This window comes from Chelonoidis abingdonii, chromosome 4, assembly GCF_003597395.2.
Source record: "Chelonoidis abingdonii isolate Lonesome George chromosome 4, CheloAbing_2.0, whole genome shotgun sequence".
Lineage (NCBI taxonomy): Eukaryota > Metazoa > Chordata > Testudines > Testudinidae > Chelonoidis > Chelonoidis abingdonii.
The window spans coordinates 66,175,827-66,192,889 of record NC_133772.1 but is presented as its reverse complement, the minus strand read 5'-3'; the positions used below and the strand labels follow the sequence as shown (position 1 = coordinate 66,192,889).

General features: G+C 44.1%; 1 protein-coding gene across 2 annotated transcripts in view; it reads left to right on the top strand.

Moving 5' to 3' along the window:
* Positions 1–17,063, top strand: part of NAV2 (neuron navigator 2) — a 364,005-nt gene that overhangs the window by 286,211 nt on the left and 60,731 nt on the right. For both annotated transcript variants that reach the window (XM_032794565.1, XM_032794560.1), the window contains 2 exons: positions 12,317–12,608; positions 13,575–14,277. In XM_032794565.1, the coding sequence (XP_032650456.1) occupies positions 12,317–12,608; positions 13,575–14,277 (995 nt within the window). The remainder of the gene's footprint in view (positions 1–12,316; positions 12,609–13,574; positions 14,278–17,063) is intronic.

Here is a 17,063-nt window from a genome sequence, read left to right as displayed (position 1 = left end):
CATTGGTAAAGTGCTGTGTAAGTGCTTTTTAGTCTTTATTTTAATGAAAAATATTAACACTAGTGGCCTAAGCAACTTCAACCGGGGTCAAGCTATGGAAGCAGTTCAGCACCTTTGTAAATCAGGCCATAGGTCACTGAGGTAGTTTGTAATTATTCTCTCTGCTCACATCCCAATACAATGGTCATCATTAGTGCTTACCACCTGTCACCACACTGGTCTATGGGAGATACCACAGTCTTTCTCTGTATGTGAAATTCGTGACATCTCTGCTACCACAGCATTAACAATTAAGTGTTGATTTTTTAATAGACCCACTGTACATTCAATATTATAAGTAACAGATGTGATTTTTTTTCACATTTATTAAAGAACAGAGTTTAATTAAGTGAATGCCAGAGTTTAAAAATTATTACACTTTCAGCAGAAATGTAAACACACATTGGCTAAGGAATTGTATTATCTTAAGCTTCCTGGGCTGCACATTATTGCAGGCTTTTTACTTTTGGCAGTATTTCAGAAGATGGCAAATTTCATATCCATTGGTATTATGCATACAATTCTTAGTGCTCAGGAACCACATATACAAATACAGCAGATGATGTCCAGTAATTTCATTTTCATACAATAGATTGTTCCTCACTAAGCGTTGCAATAACACAAGTGGTTTTCTTTTCCTGTTGATACTAATTTTGTCATGAAAAGTGCAGGACTGAAAAACCCATTTTTGTTCTTTTTAAAACAGTTTATGAAGCCAAGGTGTCTCTGTTATCACAAATGGGACACAGGATGTCTTAATTTGATATCACATGTGGCATTGCAAAGGGATCCCTATATGGTCACAATTTTTTTTTAAGGGGGGAGAGGGCAGGTTGGACTGGGATCTTTTTTTAATGGCTGTTTTAATGTAGAAGTGTGGTTGCTGTGAAGGGTTGCACTGCCTAAAGTACTATGTTGCAAGAGTGTGTGACTCTTTGTTGCCTGGCCATGAGGTGCATATTTGAGCCTACATTAAAGATTAGTAGAATTAGCCTCTGGTTTTGTCAGTAATTTCATGTGTGTTTGCTAATGCAAGTCCTCCACCGAATTGGAGAAAGGGGTTGCGGTCATTGAAGCACTTCTTCAAGCATGTTACAAAAGGAGTTACACAGGTAATCTATGGGTTTTCCACACAATTGTTAAATTAGAAGTGTCTGAACATTAGAATACATTGAGGAAAATAAAGACACATGGCTAAATATTAGTCTGAAATAGGTGACTGAGTTTGACTCATGCCTTTTAGTGGGTCAGATTCTAGGAAGTATTTCTAAGAGATCACAATCTAATAGTACCATTAAACTTACTTCCCTTTCTCCCACAACCATTCTAGCATCCAAGGGAATGCAAGCTTTTGGTAGAACAATAGGGCCCCAAACTTGCACAGGCAGTATAGTCTAGTGATTGGAGGAGGGATGCTCCCCCCAGATGCCCAGGGTTGTGAGGTACCTCATCAGCATCAGTTCTTAAGCATCAGACAGCCTTGTCTGTGCCTGCTGTGAGTCAGCTCCCTGAAGCCACTCACTTCTGGCAACATAAGTACTACCTTCTAGATCTCTGCAGGCCCTGCTCCCTCTTTGTAGATTAGTGAATGGCACACACCAATCCCCAAGCCATCTCCAAGCATTCCCTGTAGTATCCAGTCCCTTATCCACTGAACACTCACAGAAATATCAGGTCTGCTGTTCCCAAAGGAACACTATACACACCTGTTTATATCATACAACTTAGGACCAGCTTTTTGCTTAATAATAGAGCATTGACATATAGTTATAATGAAAACAAGAATAAATTTATTATCAAAGATTAGAGATTCAGGAGAAAGTGAATAAGGATATTGGAAATGGTTATATCTAAACAAGTTCATTGCACGCTTTCTAGAGGCTAAACTTAAGTAATAGATCAACTTCTTTACTCAGTAACTTTATCTCACCCAAAGTTCTCTTTAGTGTTTTCAACCGAGGTTGGCTAAGTGCCTGTTTTCATGAATACAAATGTGATGTCCGTTTACTTCCCGAGGTGCAGGGTCTTCTAGAAAAACCCTCAAAGTTCATCGTCTTTACTCTTATACAGGATAACCTCCCATGGCTCGTTTTTTCCTGTATGCTCCTTTCCTGGTGATTTCATCTCTCTTCCTTAACATTTGATTTTGTATGTAAATGGGCTTCCACTGTGTTAGATTACAATACTTAATATACATCCGAGCAGAGAGATGGTGGCTATACATTGGTATGGACTCCTAAGAACATATTTTCAGTATATATGTACATACATTTGGTGGTGATATTGATGACCAGTGTGACACCAGCTTTCATTTGATATCTCCCATACATTCTTTGGTGAAACAGAATGAGTTCCTGTATCCCACTTCCCTGTTGGCATTAAGGGGTTCTTGGGTCACAACAGGGTACATGGGTTATGTTTGCAATTCTGCCATTTACTTGCTATGACCTAATTTAATTGCTCCTTGCTCAGTTTACCCATTTTATAATGCCTGTGTGAGAGAATTATGAGACCATCTCACAAAAATATTTAAATTCTCTAAAGAATTTCTGATGTTTTCTGCTGTCCTTAAATGAAAGGTGCTGTTAACTGCAAATTATTATTCACAAAATACTTTATTTCATCTCTTAAAAGCCAAATCCTAATCTCACCCACATAGAGCAAGTTAATGGGCTTTGACTGTGGGAATCTTGCTTAGTTTGGGAGTGGACTCAGAAGTAATGCCACAGCCTATGAAAGTGGAGTGTTATATATTGGCCACCACGTTCCTCCCTCTCTTGTATTCTTTGCTTAGACCCATGTATTATGGTCTTTGCCTGTTGGTATTTGCCGCCTTCTATATAGTGAGCCACAAAGACCTGGCACAGAGATCTTCACAGCACACGAGGATGTGGTCTACCCGTTCTCAAGGGTCCCTACTGCTTTAGTCCCCGTGTCACAGGTTCATAGCTTTTTAGTTGTGGTCTTACAACATCTGTTTAAGGGAGTGCAGAGTTTGGATTTCAGATAATTAGAGAGAGATCGTGGAGCTCATGCATGTGAAACTGGGAGCCCCGACCAACAATTCAACATATGAAAAGGGGAGGGACCTCACATGTTAGTCTCTGTAGACGTAATCAGTAACACACATGCAGTATTATCTTAACAAAAAAGAAACAAGAAAGGGAAAACAGAAACAAATCTAATTCTGCTAAATACAAGACTAAGGAACTGATATTTAGATGTACTGAGCACCTACAACTTCAACTGAAGCCAGTGGGAGCTGTGAGAATTCAGCTGAATTCAGCTCTGAAAACTGACTATAAATGTGGTAAAAGTTTAAATCCTATGTAGAAAATTCATGGAGGTTGTCCCTTTCCACAACAACCCAAAAAAACCCTAAAATTCCATCATACGCATCTTCTGATGGGAGGTAAGAATTAGGAGTCATTTGAAAAGGACTCAGACTGCAACAATAATTGGGAGAGAGATGAGATAAAATAGCTTGGAAGTTTTGCTGGCAGTAGATTAAATGTTAAAATAGTTCACATGAAAAATCGGTTCCTTCACAAAGGTAACAGCAACTGTAAATTATCAAATGAGTCAAGAAAACTTATCTAAAATTAAGACCCCATTATTTGGAAAGGAAGGTAACTGAACCTTTAAATGAAAACTTTTTAAACCAAGCAAATCTCTGGATTTGCTATCATAGTCATGAAGTTCTAAGAGTCTCATGACTCTGGTTAAGGCTCTCGGCTCAGCCAGTTCTTCTTCGAGTGCTTGCTCATATCCATTCCAGTTAGGCGTGCACGCGTTGCGTGCACGTTCATCGGAAGATTTTTACCCTAGCAACACTCAGTGGGTCAGCTGGCCGCCCCCTGGAGTGGCGCCACTATGGCGCCGGATATATACCCCTGCCGACCCAGCCACCCTTCAGTTCCTTCTTACTGCCCGTGTCGGTCGTTGGAACCGTAGAGCATGGCTTAGCTGACCTCCACTTCCCTAGCTACTCGTAGTTCTCATGTATATAGTTATATAGTTATAAGATTTTTCTTTACTAGCATAGATAGTTTAGTAATAGTTAGTGGGGTTTTGGGAGTAGCCCCTTCCCTGCACCCGGTGCCGGAGCCCATGCCCGGCTCACCGGGTTTTAAACCGTGCTTGACCTGCCACAAGCCGATGCCGACAGGAGATCCGCACGACTCCTGTTTGAAGTGCCTCGGGGAATCGCACTTGACAGCTAAGTTCCCCATTTGCAAGGCTTTTAAGCTGAGAACAAAAAGGAGCGGGACTTTCACTTACCCCTCCGCCTTCGGCACCAAGCGCTGGTCGATCGGTGGGCAGAAGTGCCTCCTTGGCACCGGACCCCGCCGGTACTGTCAAGGCCTCTCGGCACTGGCCGTCACCGGTACCAAAGTTGACTTGGCACCGCTCCCTCTCTCCAAAGTTGAGAAAGCTTACAACTCCTCCTGCCAGTGCCTGACAGCTCCCCGGCACGCGCCGTGGTTGAGCTCCCTGCTCCTGCTGCTCCCGTGCCAACGGCACCGCAGCCAGAGAGCCTGTCTCAGTCGGATTGCCCGGCACCGACATCTGCTGAGGCACTGACAACGTCGACACCGTCGATCCCAGTCCCATGAGGGCCGTTGAATCCAATGCCTGACAGCTCCCCGGTACGCGCTGTGGTGGTTCCCTCCACGCCGGAGATATTCCCAACGGTGAGGGATCTCGTTGCCATGTCAGAGTCGATGCTGCCTGAAGCCCCGGCACCGCCGGTGCGGGTAATACAGTCTCTTGGCAAGCCTCCCTTGATACGATCATCCTCTGTCGGCACAGCAGAGCAGCACCGTTCATGATCACGGTCCCGCAGACGCTCCAGGTCCCGTTGGCGCTTCCGCTCCCGGCGCTGCTCGCAGTCCCGGTGCTCTTCTCCTCCTCGGTACCAGTCGCACTCGCTGCACCAGTCGGTATCCCGTTCGCCGACCCGCTACTCTCGGCACCGTTCCAGCTCCCGGCACCGCTACAGGCACCGTGACTCCTGTAGCCGCTCCTGACGTCGAGCCTCGAGTTCTCGGTCGACCTCCCGGCACCGCTCTGGTCGCAGGTCCGGATCTCATTCCAGGTACCGGTACGCCTCCTGGTACCGGTCTCCGGTGCCGAGTTGGGCAAGGTCCGATAGAGTCAGAGACTCTGCCCGTGGTTTTTCAGCACCTCCATGGCGATCCAGACACGCATCAGTGTCATCCCACGCGGACAGCTCTTATACTCAGGACCACGATTCTGATGTGCCCACCAACAACCTGAGAGCCCATCAGGACCTCCTAAGGAGGGTAGCACTCAATATGGACCTCCAGGTGGAGGAGGTCCCGGAGGTAGAGGACCTGGTAGTGGGCATTCTATCGGCGGTTGCCCCACTAGAGGGGCCCTACCTGTTTATTCGGACCATCCAGGCGAATGCCGATACTATATGGCAGTCCCCAGCCTCTATCCCTCCTGCGGCCAGGGGAATCGAGCATAAATATATGGTGCCCTCTAAGGGGTACGATTACTTGTATGTCCATCCTCCTCCCTGCTCACTAGTCTTTCAGTCCATTAAGGAGAGGGAACGGCATGGCCAGCAGGTGCCAGCCCCAAAATCGAAGGAGGCTAGGTGAATGAACCTACTCGGCCGCAAGGTGTACTCTGTAGGGGCCTTACAGCTCTGGGTGGCAAATCCACAAGACTTGCTTAGCCCCTGTAATTATAACACCTGGGTGATGGTGGGTAAGTTTATGGAGCTTCTCCCTCAAGACCCCTGCCAAGAGTTCACGGCCCTCTTGGAGGAAGGGAAAAGGGTGACCAGAGCTTCTCTCCAGGCCTCGTTGGATGCAGCAGACTCAGCAGCCAGGACTCTGGCCTCGGGTGTTGCTATGAGGCACATCTCATGGCTTCAGGTTTCAAACCTCCGGCCAGAGCTGCAGTATACCATTCAGGATTTACCATTTGATGATAAAGGCCTCTTCGCGGCAAAGACAGCCCCAGGCTGCAAAGCCTGAGGGACAACAGGGTCCTACTGCGCTCTTTCGGCGTGCATATGCCGGCCACCAAACGCAGGCCTTTCCTTCCCCAGCCACACTGCCGTACTCTGTGTCTAGCCAGAGACAGGACTTTGGCAGACGGCGCAGCCGAGGTGGTCGCAGACGACCGTCAGGACCCCTAGAGGGCCAAGATCAAGGTCCCTCGCAATCACCACCAGGACCAAAGATGAACTTTCGAAGGTGCGCCCAAGGGCAGTGTACCAGTTACAGGCCGGGATCCCACTCCTACTTCCTCCTGGCGTGGTCCCAGTTAACTTCAGATGGCTGGGTCCTATGCACGGTGGAGTATGGGTACCACCTCCAATTTGTTCCAACCCTGTCCCTCTTCAGGGACCCCTCTCACGAGCAGTTCCTCTTACAAGAGGTGCAGACGCCGATGGACAAAAGGACCAAGAGGTTTCACTCCCGTTATTCCCTAATCCCCAACTCGAACGGAGGTCTCAGACCTATCCTAGACCTGTGAGGACTCAACCAGTTTATGATAAGGTTGAAGTTCTGCATGGTATCCCTGGGAACCATTATCCCATCCTTGGAGACTGGTATGCCGCCCTCGATATGAAAGACGCGTACTTTCACATTGCCATCTTCCCTCTGCACAGGAGATACCTCCGCTTTCTAGCCAACCGTCAGTACTTCCAGTTTACGATCCTGCTGTTTGGCATTTCTACAGCCCCACGGGTATTGACCAAGGGTATGGCCGTAGTCGCCGACTACCTTCGCCGACGCCGGATATGCGTTTTTCCATATCTGGACGATTGGCTTATCCGAGGAGACTCCGAGACACAAATCACTCAGCATATGGGCATCATCAAGGACCTATTCACACGTCTAGGCCTGATGATCACTATAGAAAAATCCACTCTGGTTCCCATGCAGAGGTTAGACTTCCTAGGAGCTATCCTGGACTCCGACCTAGCCGGAGCCTGCTTACCACAGCCGCGGTTTCAGGCGATAGCAACAATTATCTGAGGTCTGCAGACTTTCCCAACGACCTCGGCTTGCACTTGTCTCGGTCTCCTGGGTCCCATAGCTACTGGCATGTTTGTAACCAAACACGCCAAGCTCCACCTCTGTCCTCTCCAAGTTTGGCTCAACTCGGTGTACCGCCCAGACAGGGACCCAATGTCACGATAGACACCATTCCCTCGAGCACCCTAGGCTCCTTAGAATGGTGGCTAACTCCATCCCTGGTGTGGGCAGGGATGCCGTTCCATCCGCCCCAGCCCTCACTGTCCCTGACGATGGACATGTCATCTCTCGGCTCAGGTGCTCACCTCAGTCACCTTCGAGCTTAAGGCCTTTGGTTTTCTCAGGAGCTGGCATTCCACAGCAATGTCCAAAAATGAGAGCAGTCCGCCTGGCGTGCCAGGGGTTCCAGCAGCAGCTGCGAGTCCGTGGTGTCTCAGTGTTTACAGCCAACACATCGGCCATGTGCTACATAAACAACCAGGGAGGGACATGGTCTTCCCCCTTTTGTCAGGAGGCCATCCATCTCTGGGACTTTTTGCACAGCCCACTCGATAGATCTGGTAGTGTCCTTTCTCCCAGGCGTTTGGAACACCTTGGTGCTTCGACTCAGCAGGTCTTTCCTGTCTCACGAGTGGTCGCTCTGCCCCAATGTGATGCATTCTCTTTTCCAGAAGTGGAGACTTTTCCCCACATTGACCTGTTCGCTTACCGCGAGAACAGGAAATGCCAGGTGTTCTGCTTCTTCCAAGATCTCTCCCCGGGATTGATCTCGGATGCTTTCCTGATGTCATGGAAGGGCCAACTCCTTTATGCCTTCCCACCGTTCCCGCTGGTTCATTGGGTCCTGCTCAAACTCCGCAGGGGCAGAGCGCGCATCATCATGATCACTCCTGCGTGGTCCAGGCAGCACTGATACACCACGTTGCTCGACCTGTCAATAGCCAACCCAATTACCCTGCCACTCCACCCAGACCTCATAACTCAGGACCACGGCAAGCTTCGACACCCGGACCTGCAGTCTCTTCACCTCACGGCGTGGGTGCTGCATGACTAAACCGGGGTAGCAGGAAGTCTTCCACCTAGTCAATGTACCTGGCCGAGTGGAAGCGTTTCTCCTACAGGTGTGAAACACTTGATCTTATTCCTACGGAGGTCTCGATCCCCTCTATTTTGGACTACCTCTGGCCTACAACAGCAGGGCCTAGCGGTGTCATCGCTGAGGGTACACTTGGCAGCCATCTCTACCTTCCACCCAGGCTAAGGTGGTCGTTCCGTGTTCTCACACTCTATGGTTTCGAGGTTCCTCAAGGGCTTGGAGCGCTTACACCCTCAAGTACGCTGCCCAGCCCCAACCCGGGACCTCAACCTGGTTTTAACCAGAGTTCTGTCTCCCTCATTCGAGCCGTTAGCGACCTGCTCGCTGCTATACCTGTCTTGGAAGACAGCTTTCCTTGTAGCCATTACATCAGCCAGACGAGTCTCCGAGTTCAGGGCTCTTACGGTGGTTCCGCCGTACACTATGTTTCACGAAGACAAGGTGCAGTTACGACCACCGCCGGCTTTCCTCCCTAAGGTGGTTTCGGCCTTTCATGTTACCCACACTCAACGCAATGGGAGCAACAATTGCACTCCCTGGATGTCTGTAGAGCGCTCGCATTTATATCGAGCGGACAAAATCATTTCGTAAAACGCCCCAACTCTCTGTCGCGGTAGCAGACCGAAGGAAAGGCCTACCTGTTTCCTCTCAGAGGATCTCATCTTGGGTGATGGCATGCATCCGCACTTGCTATGATTTGGCTCATATTTCCCCAAGCCACATCACCGTGCATTCTACCAGGGCTCAGGCTTCATCTGCCGCCTTTTGCTGGCTCGTGTACCTACCACGAGATCTGTCGTGCAGCTCCATGGTCTCGGTCCATACCTTTGCTTTCGCATTAGGCTCTGGTTCAACAGTCAAGAGATGCTGCAGCCTCTGGCTCAGCATTTACATTCTGCCACATTTCACTCCGACCCCACCGCCTACGTAAGGCTTGGGAATCACCTAACTGGAATGGATATGAGCAAGCACTCGAAGAAGGAAAGACAGTTACTCATCTTGTAACTGTTGTTCTTTGAGATGTGTTGCTCATATCCATTCCAAACCACCCTCTTTCCCCTCTGCGGAGTAGCCCGCAAGAAGGAACTGAAGGGTGGCTGGGCCGGCAGGGGTATATATCCGGTACCATAGTGGCGCCACTCCAGGGGGTGGCCAGCCGACCCACCGAGTGTTACTACGGTAAAAATCTTCCAATGAACATGCACGTAGCACGCCGCGCACCTAACTGGAATGGATATGAGCAACACATCTCGAAGAACAACAGTTACAAAGGTGAGTAACCGTCTTTTGTCAGTCCTTGTTCACCTATTATGTCCTGTGTGCCTTCTGCTGACCTTCAGCAGACAGCTGCACCCTCGTCTCAGGATTTCCAGGTTCATCCAATGTAATGGTCTCTCAAACTGGGTGGTGTTTCAGCTAATGTTGTTATGGCAAGTTCTTTGTGTCTGGTTCTGGGCCTCAGCCATGTTTCTTTTCTCATTGTCTGGCATGAAACTGTAGCATCTATAGTCAACTTGTTTCATGAGTGGACTTGCAAATTTCAAATACCAGGGAAGGTGATGCTTAGTCAGTAGTTGCATCAAATAAAAGGAAGGTGTGGTACAATAATTGCATCAAATAAAGTTGAAGAGAACAAAGCTGTTACATTGTCAGAGAACTTGCTCTTAGGCACTCTTCTGTGGTGAGATTTTATCTTTCTTTTGTTTTCCAAAGGCAAACCAGGGAAGTGTAAAGTAAAGGAACATTTGTCGTAAGCACCCAAAAGTGTGCTAAGCACTTCGGTGACAAATAGACACAATCCTACTCCTACTCCGGAGGGTTTTAGGGTAAATAGACGACAATGATTAGACACAGACTGGAGCAGCATACACAGGGAGGCCAGGTCTACCGAAGCGCGAAAATCGATTTTAGATACGCAATTTCAGCTACGAGAATAGCGTAGCTGAAATCGATTATCTAAAATCGATGTACTCACCGTCTTCACCGCGCGGGATCGATGTGCGCGGCTCGCCATGTCGATTCCAAACTCCGTTGTTTTGGATGGAGTTCCGGAATCGATGTAAGCGCGCTCAGGGATCGATATATCGCGTCTAGATGAGACGCGATATATCGATCCCCGAGCAATCGATTGTAACGCGCCGATACGGCGCGTCGTATAGACATGGCCGAAGAGTAGTGCTGATAGGCTTAGATTTACTAGTTCCATTTTTTGTTTGCAAGAAGTAGATAAACTTAGGCAGTAGTTAAGTGAAGCTACATTGTAGCGAAGAACACCTGGGAGATGTAGCCAGATTCTGTTGGTTTATGACAAAGCTGATATTGTTCACAAGTTTACAGTCACAAACATTAATCCTCAAATCTTGTATCCATCAGAAAGGGGTGTAAGAAGAAAGCAATATTGTATTTCTCAGAATTGGAGGATTATGTTGAGACCACTTTTTTTGGATGAAGAGGCAGAGAAACTCTACATTTGAATGGCAAGTGGAAAGTGCCAACAATAAAACAATTCCTGAATCCACAGTCCTGGACTGTGTTTTATCATTTAATGAGCTAATAACAAGAAAAATAAAATAGCCCCCACCTATTTCATACACTGAAATAAACCATTACAGTTTATGGTGTTGAGTTTCATATACTGAACACTTAGGCTATTTTTTTCTTGATCTCTTTTAAATGTCATAATAAAAGGCAAAAGAAATTAAACCAAAAAAATCTCCTTCACTCATATAATATTAGGGATGTGATGTGATGATGATAGAAAATAAATTATAAAACTATAGACAGATTCTGGGAGTTGAGAGATTTCAAAATAAAATGTAGTATCTTGCAGAGAGCATGTTAAATTGTCAGGCACTTTTTTTCTGTATTTCCTTTTGCCATTTTGCTGATTACCCAGGTATCTGAGGGTGTTTTTTCAAAAAGCTCTTGGCTAGTTAAGACCACATCTTTCGAAGTTCTTGAAAGCCTAATACAAGGTTCTCACCACCCTCACTTCCCCTGGGGCCAGTGGGACGAAAGCACTTTTCAGCAAGTTGCAGTAACAGGCCTTAGTTAGCCTCCTTCTGCACAACTCAGTTCAGTGAGACAGAAGCAAGTGTGGATTGACAGTTGCTTCATGAAGGTGCTGTGATTAGAGAATAACCTTAGCTATCTCTTGGAGTTCACATTCTCCAAGATGTGGGTGGTGGTCAGATTTTATAGTTGGTTGTGATATTACAAACTTCCAATTGTTTATCACAAAATAAGTTTGGCAGGGAAAACCTAATTCAGTAAGTGAATTTTTAATAGGTGTATCTTTTAATAATCATTGGTAATGGGAAAGGAAAAGGAGAATGGGTTTGGGAATATATAGGATAATATAATGGGATATTTATAGGGTTGTTTGGAGTTCGGCTATGGTTTGTGAAGGGGGAAATTCCATCCTTGAGCGTGGTTGTTGCAGAATTCTCCATAAAGCATCTGACTTTATAAATGGGATGTGCAGTAGGATTGACAAAATATAAAAAAGTAAGAGATGGAGTTTCAGTGCAAATTATGAACTAACTTGCTCTGTGGATTGAAGTCGGATTTTAATGTGTTTGAAAGTGATATAATGGGGTTTTATTTCTCTCCAGTTCTTGGGTCTCTTTTTAATGGGTTAGATTAAAACTAACAGCATTCCACATCTCTCAGTCTATGAAAAAAGCCACCTCATTGTGCTCTTGAGATCAAATTGCCAGACGAGAGATAGGAAAGCAGCAAGAACAAAGAAAACCTAGCTGCACGTGTTTGAAATGATCTTTAGGCATTGCAATGAAAGGGTTCTCATACAATTCAAGGAGGCGGTAAATGGCAATGACCTGAGTATTTTCCTTAATATTTATTAATCGGATGTTTGGTTTGTATTGGATAGTTGGTTGGTTGGTTTTTAGTTTTGGCTTTTTAGTGGTTGTTCTCCAGTGTATCAGAAACAAACGCAGTTAGAATTTATTTATCTCGGCTTTTGCCTGGCAAAAAGCAGGCTTAACAAACAAACAATAAAATATCTAAGTGTAATCAAAAATTATTATTGATTTTTTTAAATCAGTTGGTGGTTCTAGATTTTGAACCCTAAAAAAAGGAAGAATTTAATAAAGGAATTTGCAATGGAGATTCTGTTATGATTTATTGTTTCCCTTAGACTGATGCAGAAAAGCATTCACAGGTCGAGCGGAATTCCCTGTGGTCCAGTGATGAAGTCAAGAAATCTGATGGAGGATCAGATAGTGGCATAAAGATGGAGTCTGGATCTAAATGGAGGCGAAATCCTTCCGATGTGTCTGATGAATCTGATAAAAGCGCTTCTGGTAGGAAGAACACTGTCATTTCACAGACTGGGTCCTGGAGACGGGGCATGTCAGCTCAGGTTGGCATTACTACACCGAGAACTAAACCTTCAACTACCTCAGGCTCGCTGAAGACACCTGGAACAGGTGAGGAAAAATGTAACATGCAGTCAGGCCAACAGTTTACAATGGAGAAATAAATTGCTTAACTGCTTTCCTGTGGCAGGAGGTGAACTTCAACTAGTTCTATATTTACTTGTAGGATGTGTGTATATACAACATACTGAATCTCTGTGTTTCTGTTTTATGGCTGTATGTGAATTTTGAATGATATTTATTATACCAAAATGCTTTGAATATCGTTTGCCTGTTTTGAATGTCCCTTAAATTAGACTGTTCGTTGGACACAGTGTTTGCAGTTCAATATTCTTGTTTCTTGTAATGGTAATTAATGGAACTCCATTTTCATAGTCCGGGATTAAGAGTAGCTCAGAACCTAGATTTTATGTGGCTAAGGATAGTTATGTGAAAGAAGCTTTTTCACTGCTAAAATAGCACCTGCATCTTAATTTATATTAAAGCAAATTTTCAGATGGACTTCATCAGAGCTCTTAGCACATGCAAATTTGTGCTTGAGCATTAATAATATTTGTGCATGCAAATAGATGAATTACACTTTCACTCATACTTGGTTGTATACCCTATTGTGACTGGAAATTTCAAGGTCTGGTTTGAAAATGTGGCCTCTACCAGTTATATACACATTTTTTCTAAAGCTTACTTATTGTTGCCATATCATATCACTTCACTATTGACAAAAAGGGATCCAGCCAATGGTAGTCAAGAAGGAAAACCACTTCTTATTTATCTGTCACTCTTACTTAACAGTTTGTTCACTGTTTTTTGTATTCTCAAGATAAACACACCAGATACTCTCTCTGGCAAGCCTGCATATATAACCCTCAATAGTGCATTATTATTTATTACAAACTGGATCATAATTCTTAACCACACTCTTGTGGCTAGCATACTTCTGTTTTCATGATGCTTTGATGTTTACCATTTGCTTAGCATTTTCAATTTAAGCATTTGACTTCTTTTTCTATTTTTTAGGGAAAACTGATGATGCCAAGGTATCAGAAAAAGGTAGACTTTCTCCTAAAGCTGGACATGTTAAACGTTCTCCATCAGATGCAGGACGGAGCAGTGGTGATGAATCCAAAAAGCCTCCCACAAGTAACTCTAGAACAGCTGCTGCTAATACAAATACATTTGGATTTAAGAAACAGAGTGGATCAGCTGGAGGCATGACTATGATTACTGCCAGTGGCGCGACTATCACCAGCAGATCAGCCACACTGGGCAAAATCCCCAAATCATCTGGACTCATGGGTCGGTCCACTGGTCGGAAAACTAGTGTTGATGGCTCACAAAACCAGGATGATGGCTACTTAGCACTTAGTGCCCGCACTAATCTTCAGTATCGTAGTTTACCCAGGCCCAGTAAATCCAGTAGCAGAAGTGGAGCTGGTAATAGATCTAGTACCAGTAGCATAGACTCCAATGTAAGCAGCAAGTCAGCTGGGTTGCCTGTCCCTAAAATGAGAGAGCCAGCTAAGGTATCCCTCGGAAGCTCTCTGCCAGGTCTAGTCAACCAAACAGATAAAGAGAAAGGGATATCGTCTGACAATGAAAGTGTGGCTTCATGTAATTCTGTTAAAGTGAACCCTGCATCACAGACTGCTTCTAGTGGAGCTCAAAGCACTCACCAACAAGGAGCCAAGTACCCTGACGTGGCCTCCCCCACTTTGCGCAGGTAGGCACAACATTTATTCATTGTGGAAGTACATTAAGTGGAGTTATACAATTATGGCTGTTTAGGTCAGGGACTGGCTAAGTTTTGTGGGCTCTTACTAGTGCGTGTGCTAGGTTGAGGTCTTTGTACTGAAATTTAATTTCACGGCTAGTATATATGTGCGCCAGTAATATTTATTGCATTATGAGACAGCAGCAAACGTAAACTTTTTGAAATTGATTGTTAAACCGTCCCCAAAATGGTAGCAGTTGTGGCTAATTCAGAGTAAAGTTAGTACTTGAAAACATTATAAAGGCTGAAATATAAACCCACAGCAACAAGGTTACAGGCTCCTGTAGAACTATTGATTCCACTCCATTGTACTTACACATTGTGCAGTAACACAGGGAGACTGTCCAGAGTTCAGGCAGATTTACACATTGAAGTCAATGGAGTTACTCCAGATTTGCATTAGTGTGAGAATATAATTTGACCCAGTATATTTACATTTGTTCACTTACTTGGCCCAATACACTATCTCACTCCGTTGCATGTAACGTTGTCCTCTGTGGTGAGACTCTTTACCTTAGGTGCCTAAGTATGGAGGTACAGAGCAGCTTAACTAAAGGTACTATGTCAGCTGCATTGAATTTTCTTATTTTTTACAGAAATCTTCTTACATGTAATGATCTATTTCTTAGTTCTTTCTGACTGTATATATTCCCCTTCCTTCCCCATTATTTTTAACACAAGTACTTGGGTGAGTGGGAGTTAATTTCCTTGCTTTTCTGTAGCATTTGCATCAATGTCTCAACTGTAGCAAATATATGCATTAACATTATTTTCCACTTTAATTTGACATTGTAAGTAATATAGTCTCTTTTGAGTTGCAGTGTTCTGGATTTCATTGTTGTCTTGACATCATAATTTCATTTCCATACAATTACACTGACATCATCCTACTTCAAATGAAGTTGAGGATGTCACATTCCATTCAAGTTGCCAACTTGAGCGTAACTCCTGTAGTGGTGGTTTGGGTTCTAGCTAGGCACAAAAGAAATACTTCATTTCTTTTTAGATGAATGGCCATCTTTGAAAAGCCTGTGCAAGTATAATTCAGCATGACCTGTGTAGTTTAGTGATTCTTCTATTTCTGGACATCATTAGAAAAGTTATGTCTAGCTGAAAATTTAATTTCTAGCAACTACTATTTTAAAATAAAAAAACTAAAAGATTGTTTCTTGTTTTGATATTACACCATAAATGAAAAATGTCCATGTTGCTTGGCTCAAATATATTAATAATCAAACTCAATCATACATTTCTGTTGATGACCAGAAAACCATTTTACTAGACCCTTCATTGGTATAATGTTTGAACTACATGCAGCTTTTAAGAACAGACACTGAGAGAATATCAGGTGTCTTAGAGAGTTCTTTGTGGAGGAGGTTAAGGTTTAATCTAAACCTTCACTTTCTTTGTCAGCTGTTTCATTCTTCAGTTGTCACCAGACTATATAAATAAAATGTATGCCTTGCACAGCTAAATCTTTTTTAATGGAATTTGCCCAGTGTATGTATTGCGGGGCACTAGCCATGTCATTGTGTAATACTGAGAATTTTGTTGCACTCTTTCTTTGTGTTTAATATTCCATGCTGATTTTACACAGCAAATAAGCATCTGTAACAATAAAAAGACAGCAGTAAAGACTGCTACTGCTATATGTTAAATACTACCAACCTTGAATTGGAAAGCAAATATATTTTCTACACTTAACGTGAAGAGTAAAATTCCATAATTACAATTATTTTCTGAAAGTCTGTTGCTGTCTTAATTGTTCCAGCATATCTCATCTAGCACTTTCTGTCATGTAAAAACAATTTATATTACATAGAAGACCATGCATGTTTTTATGCCACTTGTTTGTGAGCCTTAGTGTTCACTCTTCTCTTGATGCATCTCTAAGGACACAACCCAACAATCAGCTCAGTTATGCCTGTTTCTTGTCAAAACTAGGAGAGGAGCAAAAATATTCTTATTGTCTGTAGGATGTCTCCTTCCAAGATTAACCTTTGTACCAACACTGCCAACTTGCTGAGTTGGGCTAGATCTGCATTCAAAAGGTACATTCTTCAGACCCCAACCTCCTTGGATGTCCAGCTCCATGACTCTTTTTTTATTTATTTAATTACCTCATTTAATTAGGTTTGAGAAGCAGGATGCCAGGAGACATTATCCATACAACAAGATCATCCCAGTGGGGCTGGGAGTCAGACATATTGACTATATTTTAGGTGGTGACAATCTGTTTTAAAGAGAGAATTTGTCATTGTTCTGTGGTAGCACTATGAAAATATCCCTATCTCCCTCTGAAATCTTTTACAGTCTGGTCTCTGAGTATGCACTGGGGGATAATTAGTTTCTTTTGAGAGAAGTTAGCATTAGTTTGACCTCAAAAATCTCCATTAATCAAAGACATTCTTCACTTTCTTGGTCTGATGGCAGCTGGCATGTGCTTGTTGTTAGTATGCTCAGCAAATTAAGACCAAAGATTAGATTAAGCTAATCACCCTCATAGTACATTCTAGAAGCAGGGCTTGCTATATAAATTGCAGGGATCTCCACTGTCAAATCACCACTATGTAGCGATCATATCTAGTCCTAAACAGAAGAAAAATAGGCCTCCCTTAAGGAAATTGTTTACGGATAATAGATAATGGCATATTGTTCCTAGCAGAGAGCTGTCTTAAATGTCCTAACCACTGCTCCTAATGGGTGACATTTTCAAAAGCACTCAAGTGATTTAG